General features: G+C 44.7%; 2 protein-coding genes and 1 long non-coding RNA gene across 7 annotated transcripts in view; 1 reads left to right on the top strand and 2 right to left on the bottom strand.

The window, feature by feature from the left end:
* Positions 1 to 2,911: 2,911 nt before the first annotated feature.
* Positions 2,912 to 4,816, bottom strand: LOC123839895 (homeobox and leucine zipper protein Homez-like). Its single transcript, XM_064591560.1, is given in 3 exon segments — positions 2,912 to 3,590; positions 3,592 to 3,900; positions 3,902 to 4,816. Coding segments are annotated over 3 exon segments (1,641 nt in total). The 5' UTR covers positions 4,703 to 4,816; the 3' UTR covers positions 2,912 to 3,059.
* A 2,370-nt stretch (positions 4,817 to 7,186) lies between these two features.
* Positions 7,187 to 10,796, bottom strand: LOC135364460 (uncharacterized). Its single transcript, XR_010411607.1, has 2 exons — positions 10,331 to 10,796; positions 7,187 to 7,269 (listed from the first exon to the last, which is right to left on the bottom strand). It is a non-coding gene; the product is annotated as an uncharacterized LOC135364460 (long non-coding RNA).
* A 220-nt stretch (positions 10,797 to 11,016) lies between these two features.
* Positions 11,017 to 11,274, top strand: part of ETV6 (ETS variant transcription factor 6) — a 239,829-nt gene continuing 239,571 nt past the window's right edge. For 3 of the 5 annotated variants that reach the window (XM_054507173.2, XM_045873848.3, XM_045873847.3), the window contains exon 1: positions 11,027 to 11,273. Coding sequence is in view for 4 of the 5 variants with exons in the window: in XM_045873848.3 (XP_045729804.1) it covers positions 11,241 to 11,273 (33 nt within the window). In the remaining variant the exon portion in view is untranslated. Of the gene's footprint in view, position 11,274 lies in introns of all 5 variants that reach the window. The other 2 variants (XM_064591559.1, XM_064591558.1) reach the window with 2 other exon arrangements.

Here is an 11,274-nt window from a genome sequence, read left to right as displayed (position 1 = left end):
TAGCTTTTCTTCACAGGCCAAATAGATGAAATAAATGGGGTTGTAGAACCACCACATGTCCATTCTTTAAAGCCTTCGTGGCGGCACTATTCTGAGAATGCTATATTGCCTTTGGTTTACTATTTGGGCAAGTAAAAGTAGTTTTAGGGACTTCCTCCTGGCCTTTTCTATCATAAAGCTCTCACTCCATAATTTGGGGTTCGAACAATGTGGGGATTCTGTCATTTGCTGAATATGTAAATTCCAACTCTGCATTTCAGAACTGGGAAAATAATCATGGATTGGGGTTGGCTTTCACCAGGTTCACCATGAGTTGGGCTCAAACCCAAATTCCACTTATTCCCTGACTTCTTAGGCCCTACACTGACTGTCATACCACAGTGACATTTTGGGTGCTAGGAATCAGCATTAATTCTGAGCCAGTAAGCAGTAATACTCAAATTCTGGTTATTGTCCCTCCCCTAACATACAAGAATACTGGTAAGTTGCCACAAGTATCTTTGGGGAAGGGTAGGTGAAAGATTTACAGTGTAGCAGGATTCCTCCTCAAGGAGACTTGCCTCATCTTAATTTGAGGGGCTCTGCATCTTCTTGATCCAGACTGAATCAAGCCTGGGAATCATTGGAGGATCCAGGATTATCTGCTCAGGGATTCAAGACAGATTTCTTTACTCCAGACCTAGAGTTTTTGTTATATACAAATCAAGTAAGACACTAGTAGGGTGTCTATATATTTGAATCCTAAGAAGATCACAATAAATTGGCTAATGCCAGAGATCAAACCATTCTGATGATCCCTTTAGCTCTGTCCATTATAGCAACCATGTTTCCCTTGTCTCTGGTAGTTAAGATAGTTAAGTCATGTCACTTGGTGCCTATCACTCCAGTATCCCACCAATCCCAGTGAATTCAGGGAGTCTAGTTTAACAATAGCATTAATGGCTTGTAGAGAATGGCAATACAAAACTATACAAGGATTTTGGTGTTTGCTTCATCAGTGCATTTCTTAAAGCCTTGATGAAGGGAGTGTCTTCTGAACCCTCCTGAGTCATCATTAGGGGATGGCTGAACAGTTCTTAAATAATACATCCACTCCAGCATTCCAACTCCTTATCTTTCAGATACCTTTTGTTTATATAGTATGACATTGATTTATGAAAGAGATGAGTTTCAGGTACTACTTGACAGAAAACAGTTTCACAGTTTACATGTGTGGGTAGAAATGTGAGTAATATAGGACAAGGCATAAAGATAGAAATGGGAGTACAGTAGTCCCCCCTTATCCATGGTTTTGCTTTCCACAGTTGCAGTCACCCTCTGTCAACCGTGGTCCGGAAGCAGTTGATCCTCTTTCTGACATTTCACCAGAAGGTCAATGGTAGCCTCACGCTAATTCACAACGCCTATGTCATTCACCTCATTTCATCTCATCCTGTAGGCATTTTATCATCTCACATCATCACAAGAAGAAGAATGAGTGCAGCAAGATATTTTGAGAGAGAGAGACCCTATTCACTTAACTTTGATGACAGTATAGTATTACAATTGTTCTATTTTATTATTGTTCTTGTTAATCTCTTATGGTACCTAATTTATACATTAAACTTCATCATAGGTATGTGTTTATGTATAGGAAAAAAACATAGTGTAGTAGGGTTCAATACTGTCTGTGGTTTTAGGCATCCACTGGGCATCTTGGAATGTATCCCCTGCAGATAAGGGGGGACTACTGTAATGAAGTAAGAGATTTGAGCAGACATAAAAAATTCAGGAGATTATTGATGAACCATAGAAGTTTGATGGTGGAAAAAGAGAAGAGGCGATAGTCCAAACTGAAGAGTTGCTGCTTCTGGGAAGAGGACTGGAAAGATAGAGGAGACTCTGTAATGAAACAGAGAGATTTGGGAGTAGGAAATCTACATGACACGAAAGAGAGCAGCGTGTCAAAAGTGATTTTGAGGTTCATTAAGTTAGAGCTTGATATATTGTGGTATTAATAAGAAAGATGGGAAAACCATAGAGAGAAGGCATATGGAAGAGAATCGTTTGAAGGTTAGATGGGAAAAGATGTGACAGAGTACTGAAAAATTCAAAAATATAACTGTCAGAGGGGGCTTATGGAAAGCTGTTGTTATATGCAGTGACTTTGTAATGTGAACACTTGGCTAGGTTTACCTACATTCCCAGAATTCATTTCTCTGTATGTTTTTGGTTAGGGTGGTCCATAAGAGAGTGGGATTTGGAGGGTAGAAATGAAGCAGTAGACATTCTGAGGCTGCCACATGTTGTCATTTATCTGTTGCCTCACCTCATTGGTGTGTGGCAGCAGCCGAACCTGTGACTGGTCAACTTTTGCCAAGATCCTCCTTTATTTTCTGCAACATCTAGGCCAGGTGTGTGTGTGTGTGTGTGTGTGTGTTTAGTTCCATGACAAAGGGCCCCAGCTCATGTAGGACACCCAGGCCATCAAGGTCAGAGGCAATGACATGGGTTTCAGTCCATCCTCATGGGCTCATGTTTTTGAATTCTAGCTTGCTCTTAATTTTACCCACTTTACATCCATCTGCTCTTTCCAACTGGTTGCCATATATATATTTCCTTTACTATATTAGTCAGCATGCAATCAGAGAAGCAGGATCACCATATATGTGTGTGTATATATATATATATATATATATATATAAAATACACCACACACACACACACACACACACACACGATTCTGCTTCTCTGATTGTACCCTCACTGATATAAAGGAAATAGTAGTTTAGGGTAGTGATTCTCAAGATTTCAAAATCTATGTCTTATTTGCGTAAGTATAAATATTTGCATAAGTATTAATATTTCTCTTCTTTCCCACCCCACCAGTTGTAACAAACCTCTCTGAAAGAAGCCTGTCCATTAGGTGAAGGAATTCTAGTTTTCAGAGATATATGGATGGTATTTTTTTTTTCCTTTGCCACAAGGTAATTTAAAAAAAATGTGGTTTCTTTGTTTAAACAGTTACTAAGTTGGTTCATCTTTTAGTAACAGACCTTCCCTCCCCTAGTCCCCCCGACTCAGTCCTGTATGATCACATCATCATCGTCATCCTCATCTTCCTCCTCCTCCTCCTCTTCATCCTCGTCATCTTCTGGCAGTTCTTCCTCCTCCTCTTCCTCCTCTTCATCTAGACAAACCACCACCTCAGCTGGCTCAGGTAATCGAGAGTCAAACCAATCCAGTACCTGCTGGGTGCTAAGCCTTGATGCCTGACTCAGCTGAGGGATATCACTTTCCCATAGCTGTTGATGAGCTGCCCAGTACCTCTCCAAGGGTCGTATATCCGGTGGGGGTGGGGGGTTCGGCAGAGGTGGTGTCTCAGCCCATTCACTCAAGGAGCGGGTTGAAGGTGGGGGTGTGGGAATTGCTGGGTCCTGGAAACTAGGGGCACCAGGTACTGCATTGTCCCGAAACCATTTTAGTTGCCCATGCTTCAAGGCATAGCGTGTGTCACCAAACCACTGAATGATCTCAGGTCGAGGTAAGCCAGTGATCTGTTCTAATTTATGGTAATCCTCACGCCGTGCCCATTGGCACTGTAAAAAAAAAAGACTTGAGGATAGCCAGCTGCTCTTTGGTTTTGCGCTTGGTCTTTCGCTGGCGTTGCATATCTGGGGAAAGGTACTCTGCAGGGCCAACCCTACCTGATACTGAGTTATGTCTTAGCCCTTGGGGCCAGGCTGGCTCCAGATGTGGGGGCAGTGCCTGTTCATTGGGTGACAGTGGCTGTGAGATACAGCCCAGTGACTGGAGGGGTTTAGAGGTGGCAGTAGCTCCGTTAGCCAGTACTGGGAAAGTGGAAGAAGAGGTAGAGGGAGAAGGAGGAGTCATATTAGATGCTGACTCCTGCTTACAACTAACTAGCAAGTAGTGAGATTGGTGGGGGCTTATCCCGAGCATGTGGCTGGTGGACAGCTGTGGAGTGATTCCATGAAGCAGAACCTAGGCCATGTGACTGGTTGGGACCCCTGCCTGCCTGCTCCTTAGAGAAGCCACTGCTTTGAAGATTCTGCCAATAATCGGATTGGTGGGGGAATGTCCCACTGCCAGGTGCCATCAGGGGTTCCTTTGCTTTCTGGTGACTCAGCAGCTCTGAGGACTCCTCAGGCTCCACCTTCAATCCTTTCATCTGGGTGGGCTCACTAAGAGTCAGGGGCACTATTCCAAGACCCACTTGTTCTGGAGGTGGCATCAGAGAAGGAGGCACCTCCTCTGGGGGCCGCCCTGCACGATGAGTAAAAGAGAGAAGGGATTTGAAATGGAGCTGGTCCCGATGGTAGACCACTCGGGCTCGAGTCTCTTCTATTTCTTCAGATGACCAGCTAATGCCACAGCGGAGGCGCTGGGCCATGAACCAAGTCTTGACTTTCTCCATCTGCAACCCATAGCGTAAGCAGAGAAGGGCAATGTCTGCTAGACTGGGATAGGGAAAGTAGCTGAAGGTTTGTAGCAAGTGTTCATTGCCATCCAGCTCACTGGTCTGGGCTGCTTGGGTCCACACAAGTTGTAGCTCCTCGGAGATTGGAGGGAGGCAGATGAGCCCCGCCGGGGAGCTATTAAGACAGCTCGCCTCTTTATTAGGAGGCATGGTGCTTTCTGATTTGTGCCCTTCAGAGATAGCGCAGTCCGGCCCGGGCGGCGGCTCCCAGCCTTGCACCATGGGCCGGGGGGAAAAGGGGAGAAAGGGCAGGGGTCCTCCGGGGTGGGAGTGGGGTTCCCGCCCGGTGCGGCCTGCTCCAAGCCCACCCGCGCGGAGGGCCGGGACCGGGACTGCCCCTCCGCCCCGTCCCCGAGAGCGCGCCCGTCTTATGGATGGTATTTCTTAAAATGTTGTTTTCATTTAAAAAAAATATTATACTATGATAATGGCCCGTCTTATGGATGGTATATTCTTAAAATGTTGTTTTCATTTTAAAAAAATATTATACTATGATAATGGCTTTGGTTTTTAAATTAAACACATCCACTTCCACATATTCTTAATTGTTTGTTCTTCTCCAGTCCTTGCCTCTTTCCCATCACTCTTCTGGACAATAAAGATTAGACATTCAGGGCGCCTGGGTGGCTCAGTTGGTTAAGCATCTGCCTTCGGTTCAGGTCATGATCCCAGGGTCCTGGGATCGAGCCCCACATTGGGCTCTTTGCTTGGCGGGGAGCCTGCTTCTCCCTCTCCTTCTGCTTGTGCTCTCTCTCTCAAATAAATAAATAAAACACTTTTTAAAAAGATTAGACATTCGGATTCTTCTTCAACTTTGTACATAGAAAGTCACAGGAGACTATAATTCACTCCCTACACCCAATACAGACCAAATAATCTACATAATTATAGTTTTTAAAAAAATCAGAGAAATGAGAGAACGAAGAAACCTAAGTGAACTAAATTTTAGAAAATGACAATCCTTCAGATGAGAGGAAAGATATGCAGTGGTTCTCACCCTTGACCGAAGTGGAGGGAAGAGTAATCCACCATAGATGATGGTAAGGAGAAATCAGCCTAACTTTTAACAAATTTTGACGGCAGTGTGTGGACCGTGCATAGGTTAGAATCCAGAGGAGTCATAGGCACAGAAGAAACTATACTACCTCACAGTTCTTTCTGTGATATTCACTAACAGGTAGGGCCACGAAAACAAGGGCAGTGAAGAAGAGCTGGGGAGAAACTTTCAGAGATACATTGGGCTTTCAGCTAAGAAAGTTTTGTAGAGGGATAGAAGAACTGAGAGAAGACCCCTGGCCCTCTAGGCATTCAGCTCAGAAAGATTGGGAATGGAAGTGGGAGAGAACTGAGATCCTCCCCCAAGGCTTAAAGCTAAGGAAGACATCAAGCAGAGCAGAAAAGCTGAGAATAAGAGCTCTAAAACAATATTTGCTTGAAGGAAAAGTCCTGTCCTGCCTTCAAAATATTTGAAGCCAATGGTGAATTGACTCAAACTATAAAACTATAACAAACCCCAAATTCAGCTTAACTATAGATCATACAGACTCAGCCTAAATTCTGGTGGCATTATAGGAGAAGATGTATTTGCCTCTTTTGGAGGAAAACATCATTTAATTCTTTGTCTACTGTATTTTTACATAAAATACCTAGCACATAGTAAACAATATTAAGAAACATAAAAACAAAACAAAACATTAAAATGTAACCCATGATCAAGAAAGGAAAACATCGGGGTGCCAGGGAGGCTCAGTCAGTTCAGCTCAGGTCATGATCCAGGGTCCTGGGATCAAGTCCTGCATTGGGCTCCCTGCTCAGTGGGGAGCCTGCTTCTTCCTATCACTCTGCCCACCGCAGCCCCCCGCTTTTGCGCGCGCTCACATGCGCACTCTCTCTCTGTCACTCTTTCAAATAAATAAATAAAAATCTTTAAAAAAGGAAAAGAAAACATCAATAGAAGTTAACCAAGAAATAGTCCAGATTTCAGAATTATCACAGTATGACAAAAATGCTAAAGGACTTAAAGGAAAAGGTAAAAGCCATGTATGAAGATATGAGTAACTTCAGGAAAGTGATGGAGAGTATAAAAAAATGGAAATACTAAAAATAAAAAACACAGTATCATAAGTAAAGAGCTATTTAGATGGGTTGGCTTAACAGTAAGGTGGACAATACAGAGGAAAGAAATTTAGAAAGAGATAAATAGAAGGAAGGCATCCAAACTAAAAGACAAAGAGAAAAAAAGTAAAACAAAACAGAGTATTTTAGATATATGGAACAATGTCATGTGGTCTAATATTGTATCACTGGAGTAATAAAAGGACAGGAGAGAGAGAATGGGCAGAAACAATATTCAGAGAGGTAACAGATCCCAAGCTAATGAAAGATACCAACTTATAGTCCAAGAATTGCAGCCAACATCAAGAAGAATAAATACAAAGGAAAGCACACTTAGGCACATCATAGTCAAAATTTTGAAAGCCAAATTTAGAGAGACCGTAAGAGCAGCTAGAGAAAAAAAAAAGACACTGTACACAGGGAGTTAAAATATGAACTACAAATAACTTTTAATAAAAAATTATGGGGACAGAGATGGAATTATGTATTTAAAGTGCCAAAAGGAAAAAGAATTGTCAACCTGAAATTTTATATACAGTGAAACTTATCCTTCAAAAATGAATGTGAAATAAAGACATCCTCACACAGACAAAAGCTGAGAGACTTTATCACCAACAAACTGCACTTCAAGAAATGCCAAAAGTTCTCGAGGCCAGAGAAAAATGAAACCATACCTGCAAGAAGAAATAAAAAAGTATCAGAAAGGACAAATCCCTGGACAAATAAAAAAGACACATATATTTTAGTACCTTCATTATATACACATATTTACAATTTTTTAAATATCAACCCTCCCCACCAACAAGGTATGGTGGGTTTTATAACACATAGAAGTAAATATATGCCAGTATCATAAAGGATGGGAGAGGGATAAATGGAATTATGCTGTTGTTTCTTATATATTCTTAACACAGAATAATATTATTTGAAGATAGTTATAATTAAAGACGCAAATTGCAGTTTCTAGAGGACCACTATATTTAACATACAGGAGAAAAGCTACAAAGACAACATAGGAATATGAAAAAAAATACCTAATTTGCCAAAGATTCAGGAAAAGGAATAGAGAAACAATTGACAAGTGGGAATGAATAAGTGAAAACTCCCTCCAACCACAATTATTGAACACTGAATGTCTTTGGAAATTAGTGTTTGCTACAGACTTGATGTTTTTCATTAATTCAGCCTAAAACTATAAGGCAAAGCAGAGCTATGGGTGAATTGTATGCTGTAGTTAGATCATTTTGATATGACTAACACTGTTGCAATCACAAATAAGAGCTGCTTTATAAACTTCCCATGCCATCAGAAGTTAAAACAAGAAGCAAGATCTCCATTCCAACACAAATTTTCAGCAGTTACATTTTTCTGAAGTCAAACTAAAATTCCAATAGTGGTTTTTGGATTATGATACAAGTGAAAAGGAAATTTCCGTATTTAAAATCCATTTTACTGTGCACTTCCACCTAATTTTCCATTGAAAGTGATTAACCTGCAATGTAATGGCATGCAAAGGGGAAATATCAAGAGAACTTAATAGAATTTTTTTTTTAAGATTTTTTTTAAAATTTATTTGACAGAGAGAGAGAGACAGCAAGGGAGGGAACACAAGCAGGGGGAGTGGAGGAGGGAGAAGCGGCTTCCCGCTGAGCAGGGAGCCCTATGTGGGGCTCGATCCCAGGACCCTGGGATCATGACCTGAGCCGAAGGCAGATGCTTAACGACTGAGCCACACAGGCGCCCCAGAATTGTAATAGAATTGTATAAATGCCTTCTAAGCAATGAATATGCTTAAGTAAAACCATATGCTCATGGGTTGTCAGTACCTATCTGGGTGAGAAAATATTTTCAAAAATGAAATATGTAAAATTTCACTACAGATCAGCATTAACAGATAAACAGATAATTAGTTTTGATGATAGAGAACCCTTACTCTAACTGGTGTTCAACTAAGTAAAATGTTACCCCCCACAAAAGTAATTCCATTCCTCTCATTATTAGACTTGATTACAATTATTATTACACCTTACATTTTGTCAATAATGTGGATATTTATTTTCTCTCTTGTTATAGAAATATCTGCATAATGCCCTCAGTTTTGCCCCTTTGCACACAAACTCTAAAATATTTTTTATCTGGCCCTTTATAGAAAGAAATTGCCAACTGGTCTAAAGGCACAGTTTTCCACAACTGTTGTTTTGTTTTGGAATCACATGCTTTCTAATTCAAACTACTACTTCTATGAGTCACTTGGAGAAGGTAAAAAGGAGATAGAAATGGAAGTTGAGAGTTAATTCAGTCCTGAGGTTAAGTAATTGTAGCTAACATCGAGCTGTAATATTTATAGTAGCAAGTACTCAGGTAATTAAGCACTTTGTATATATTTGCTCATTTACAGGAATCTTATGAGGTAGGTACTATTCCGAACCTTTTACCGAAGCTGAGAGTTGCCGAGGATCTTATTGGTAAGTGATATAGAGGGTTTACAGGATTTAATCTAGCGATAGGACATCAGAATCAATGTCTGCAACATAAGTAGAGGATCAAGGGAAGATAGATAATTGTTGGGGGGCGTGAGGGGGTGGGGGATAGAGGTGGGTGGCAGGTGGTCCAAGGTAGAGGAGCCGGTGTGGACATGAGATCTCTTGGGGAGAATAGGACTACCAGGTGACAAAGACTGGTAAGATCCCTGGAGGCTCACAAAAACCGGTAATTCCCACCTGCCAGCAATAGGACTCTTTTTTACCCCAACCCCTTTTAATCAATTCTGCTTCAGAATTCCCTGATGAGTGCGTGAAGAGGTCTGGATACATTTTGTAATGTGGAGAGTTGAAGATGAGTAGGAAAAATCTGTAGCGTGGGGATCTGGGAAATCTGTCCTTTTTTACACGTAGATATACACACATTATAGGTACATATTCATACCTATGTATTTATATATTTGTAATATAACACACATCCACACACCTAACCCTATGTGTGTATCAGCAGGGTTTAGAATTTAAAACACAACTATGTTCTCAGGGTTTTGCAGCGGCCACTTCACAGCATTTTAAGAGACTACGAATGACAATAAAAATAACAGTGATCAGACCACATGTGCTCAAGGCTAGAACCCTCAGCCCCGCCGGCTTTTACTTCCCCTCGATTGTTTTTCCAGCCAAATACTCCTCCCCTGGCAGGATCCCAGGGTCATCCCCCCGGCCAATGACGGTTCCAGAGAAGCGGCCCCGGGGAGGGGTGTTATGTTCAGGAGCACGTCCTGTCAACTTTGCAGCCGAGTCACCTATTTCGGTTGGTAGCGGCCGCTATTTCTTTAAATGGACAGCGGATTTCGAAACGGCAGGAAGGGGGGTCAGGAAAAGGAACTCAACCGCCTTTGATAACTGCCCAGCAGCCTTCCCTTCCCCAGAACGCGTGTTCGGTTGGGGAAGCGCCTGCGGCGGCCGCATTCCTCCCCTCCCCTCCCGCGGGCGCGCGCGGCGCCTGCTCTTTTCGGGGCGCCCACCTTCGCGGGGAATCCCCCCCAACCCGGCCGTCCCCCTGCGTCTGCGGCGCGGCCGCCCGGCTTTGTCTCCGGCGGCGTCGCGCTCCGGCGCTCGCGCTCCCACATTTCCCCGTGTGCAGCTGTAACCCGATCTCCCATTTCCTGGTGGATTCTCTTAAAGAGGCAGCGGCCGAGAAGCAGAACAAAGGCTATTGTTTTATTTCCTCCTTTGGATTCCGCGTCCTTACCGGAATGCCCCTTCTTACATGATTATTCTCCTGGCCTCTGCGCCCGGGCTGGGGCGGGGGGTGGGGGAGAGCCCTCGTGCATTTCGGTGTATCCGAGACGGAGCCGGGCAAGGTGGGAGGCGTTTCATAAAAACCTGTCTTGTGGTTTCTGGGGCCCCAGCGTAACGTTTTTTCCAACGTGTCTCCCTAGACCAGGCGATTGCTCGGCGGCGCCTGGGCAGCCCGGCTCCCCCGCCGGCGGAGGGGCTCGCGGCGGGCGCGCGTGGGCCGCGCCGCGGAGGGCTGCGCCGCGCGCTCCGCCGGCGGCCGCGGCCTCGCGCGGCCCCGCTCCCCCGGCTTCCCTCCGCCGCCGCCGCCCCTCCCCCCGCCCGGCTTTTATTTCCCCGATGCCGGGCTGTAACCCGAGCTTTTATTTCCTGGTGGCTCCTTTAAGAGGCAGAGCTCGGTGCTGGGAATTCACGTCAGTTTCTGCACTGAAACTCTCAAGATCAATGAGCAAAGGGCTTTCTCAGTTCTGCCTTTCAGTTTCTCTCTTCCAGGAAGGAAAACATTCGAGAGAGCGAGGGAGAGCGGCGGGAGGGCGGGGGGCGGGGGCGCCGGCCGCGGGTGGGAGGAGAGAGCGGGAGGCCGGCCGGGCTGCGCCCCGGGTCGCCGCGCCGCGCCGCGACCTGCAGACCCCGCCGCCGCGCTCCGGCCCGGCTCCCACGCCCCCGCCGCCCCGCGCGCCCAACTCCGCCGGCCGCCCCGCCCCGCGCGCTCGCAGACCCCCGGGGCGGCTGCCGGGAGAGATGCTGCAAGAAACTTCTTAAATGACCGCGTCCGGCTGGCCGTGGAGCGCTTCTGGGTTGGGGAGAGGAAAGGAAAGTGGAAAAAAACTGAGAACTTCCTGATCTCTCTCTCGCTGTGAGACATGTCTGAGACTCCTGCTCAGTGTAGCATTAAGG

Source organism: Mirounga angustirostris, unplaced genomic scaffold (genome assembly GCF_029215605.1).
Source record: "Mirounga angustirostris isolate CCGP_5_RB_7025 unplaced genomic scaffold, mMirAng1.0.hap1 SCAF_5, whole genome shotgun sequence".
NCBI classification, from domain to species: domain Eukaryota; kingdom Metazoa; phylum Chordata; class Mammalia; order Carnivora; family Phocidae; genus Mirounga; species Mirounga angustirostris.
This window is presented reverse-complemented; position numbering and strand designations above follow the sequence as displayed.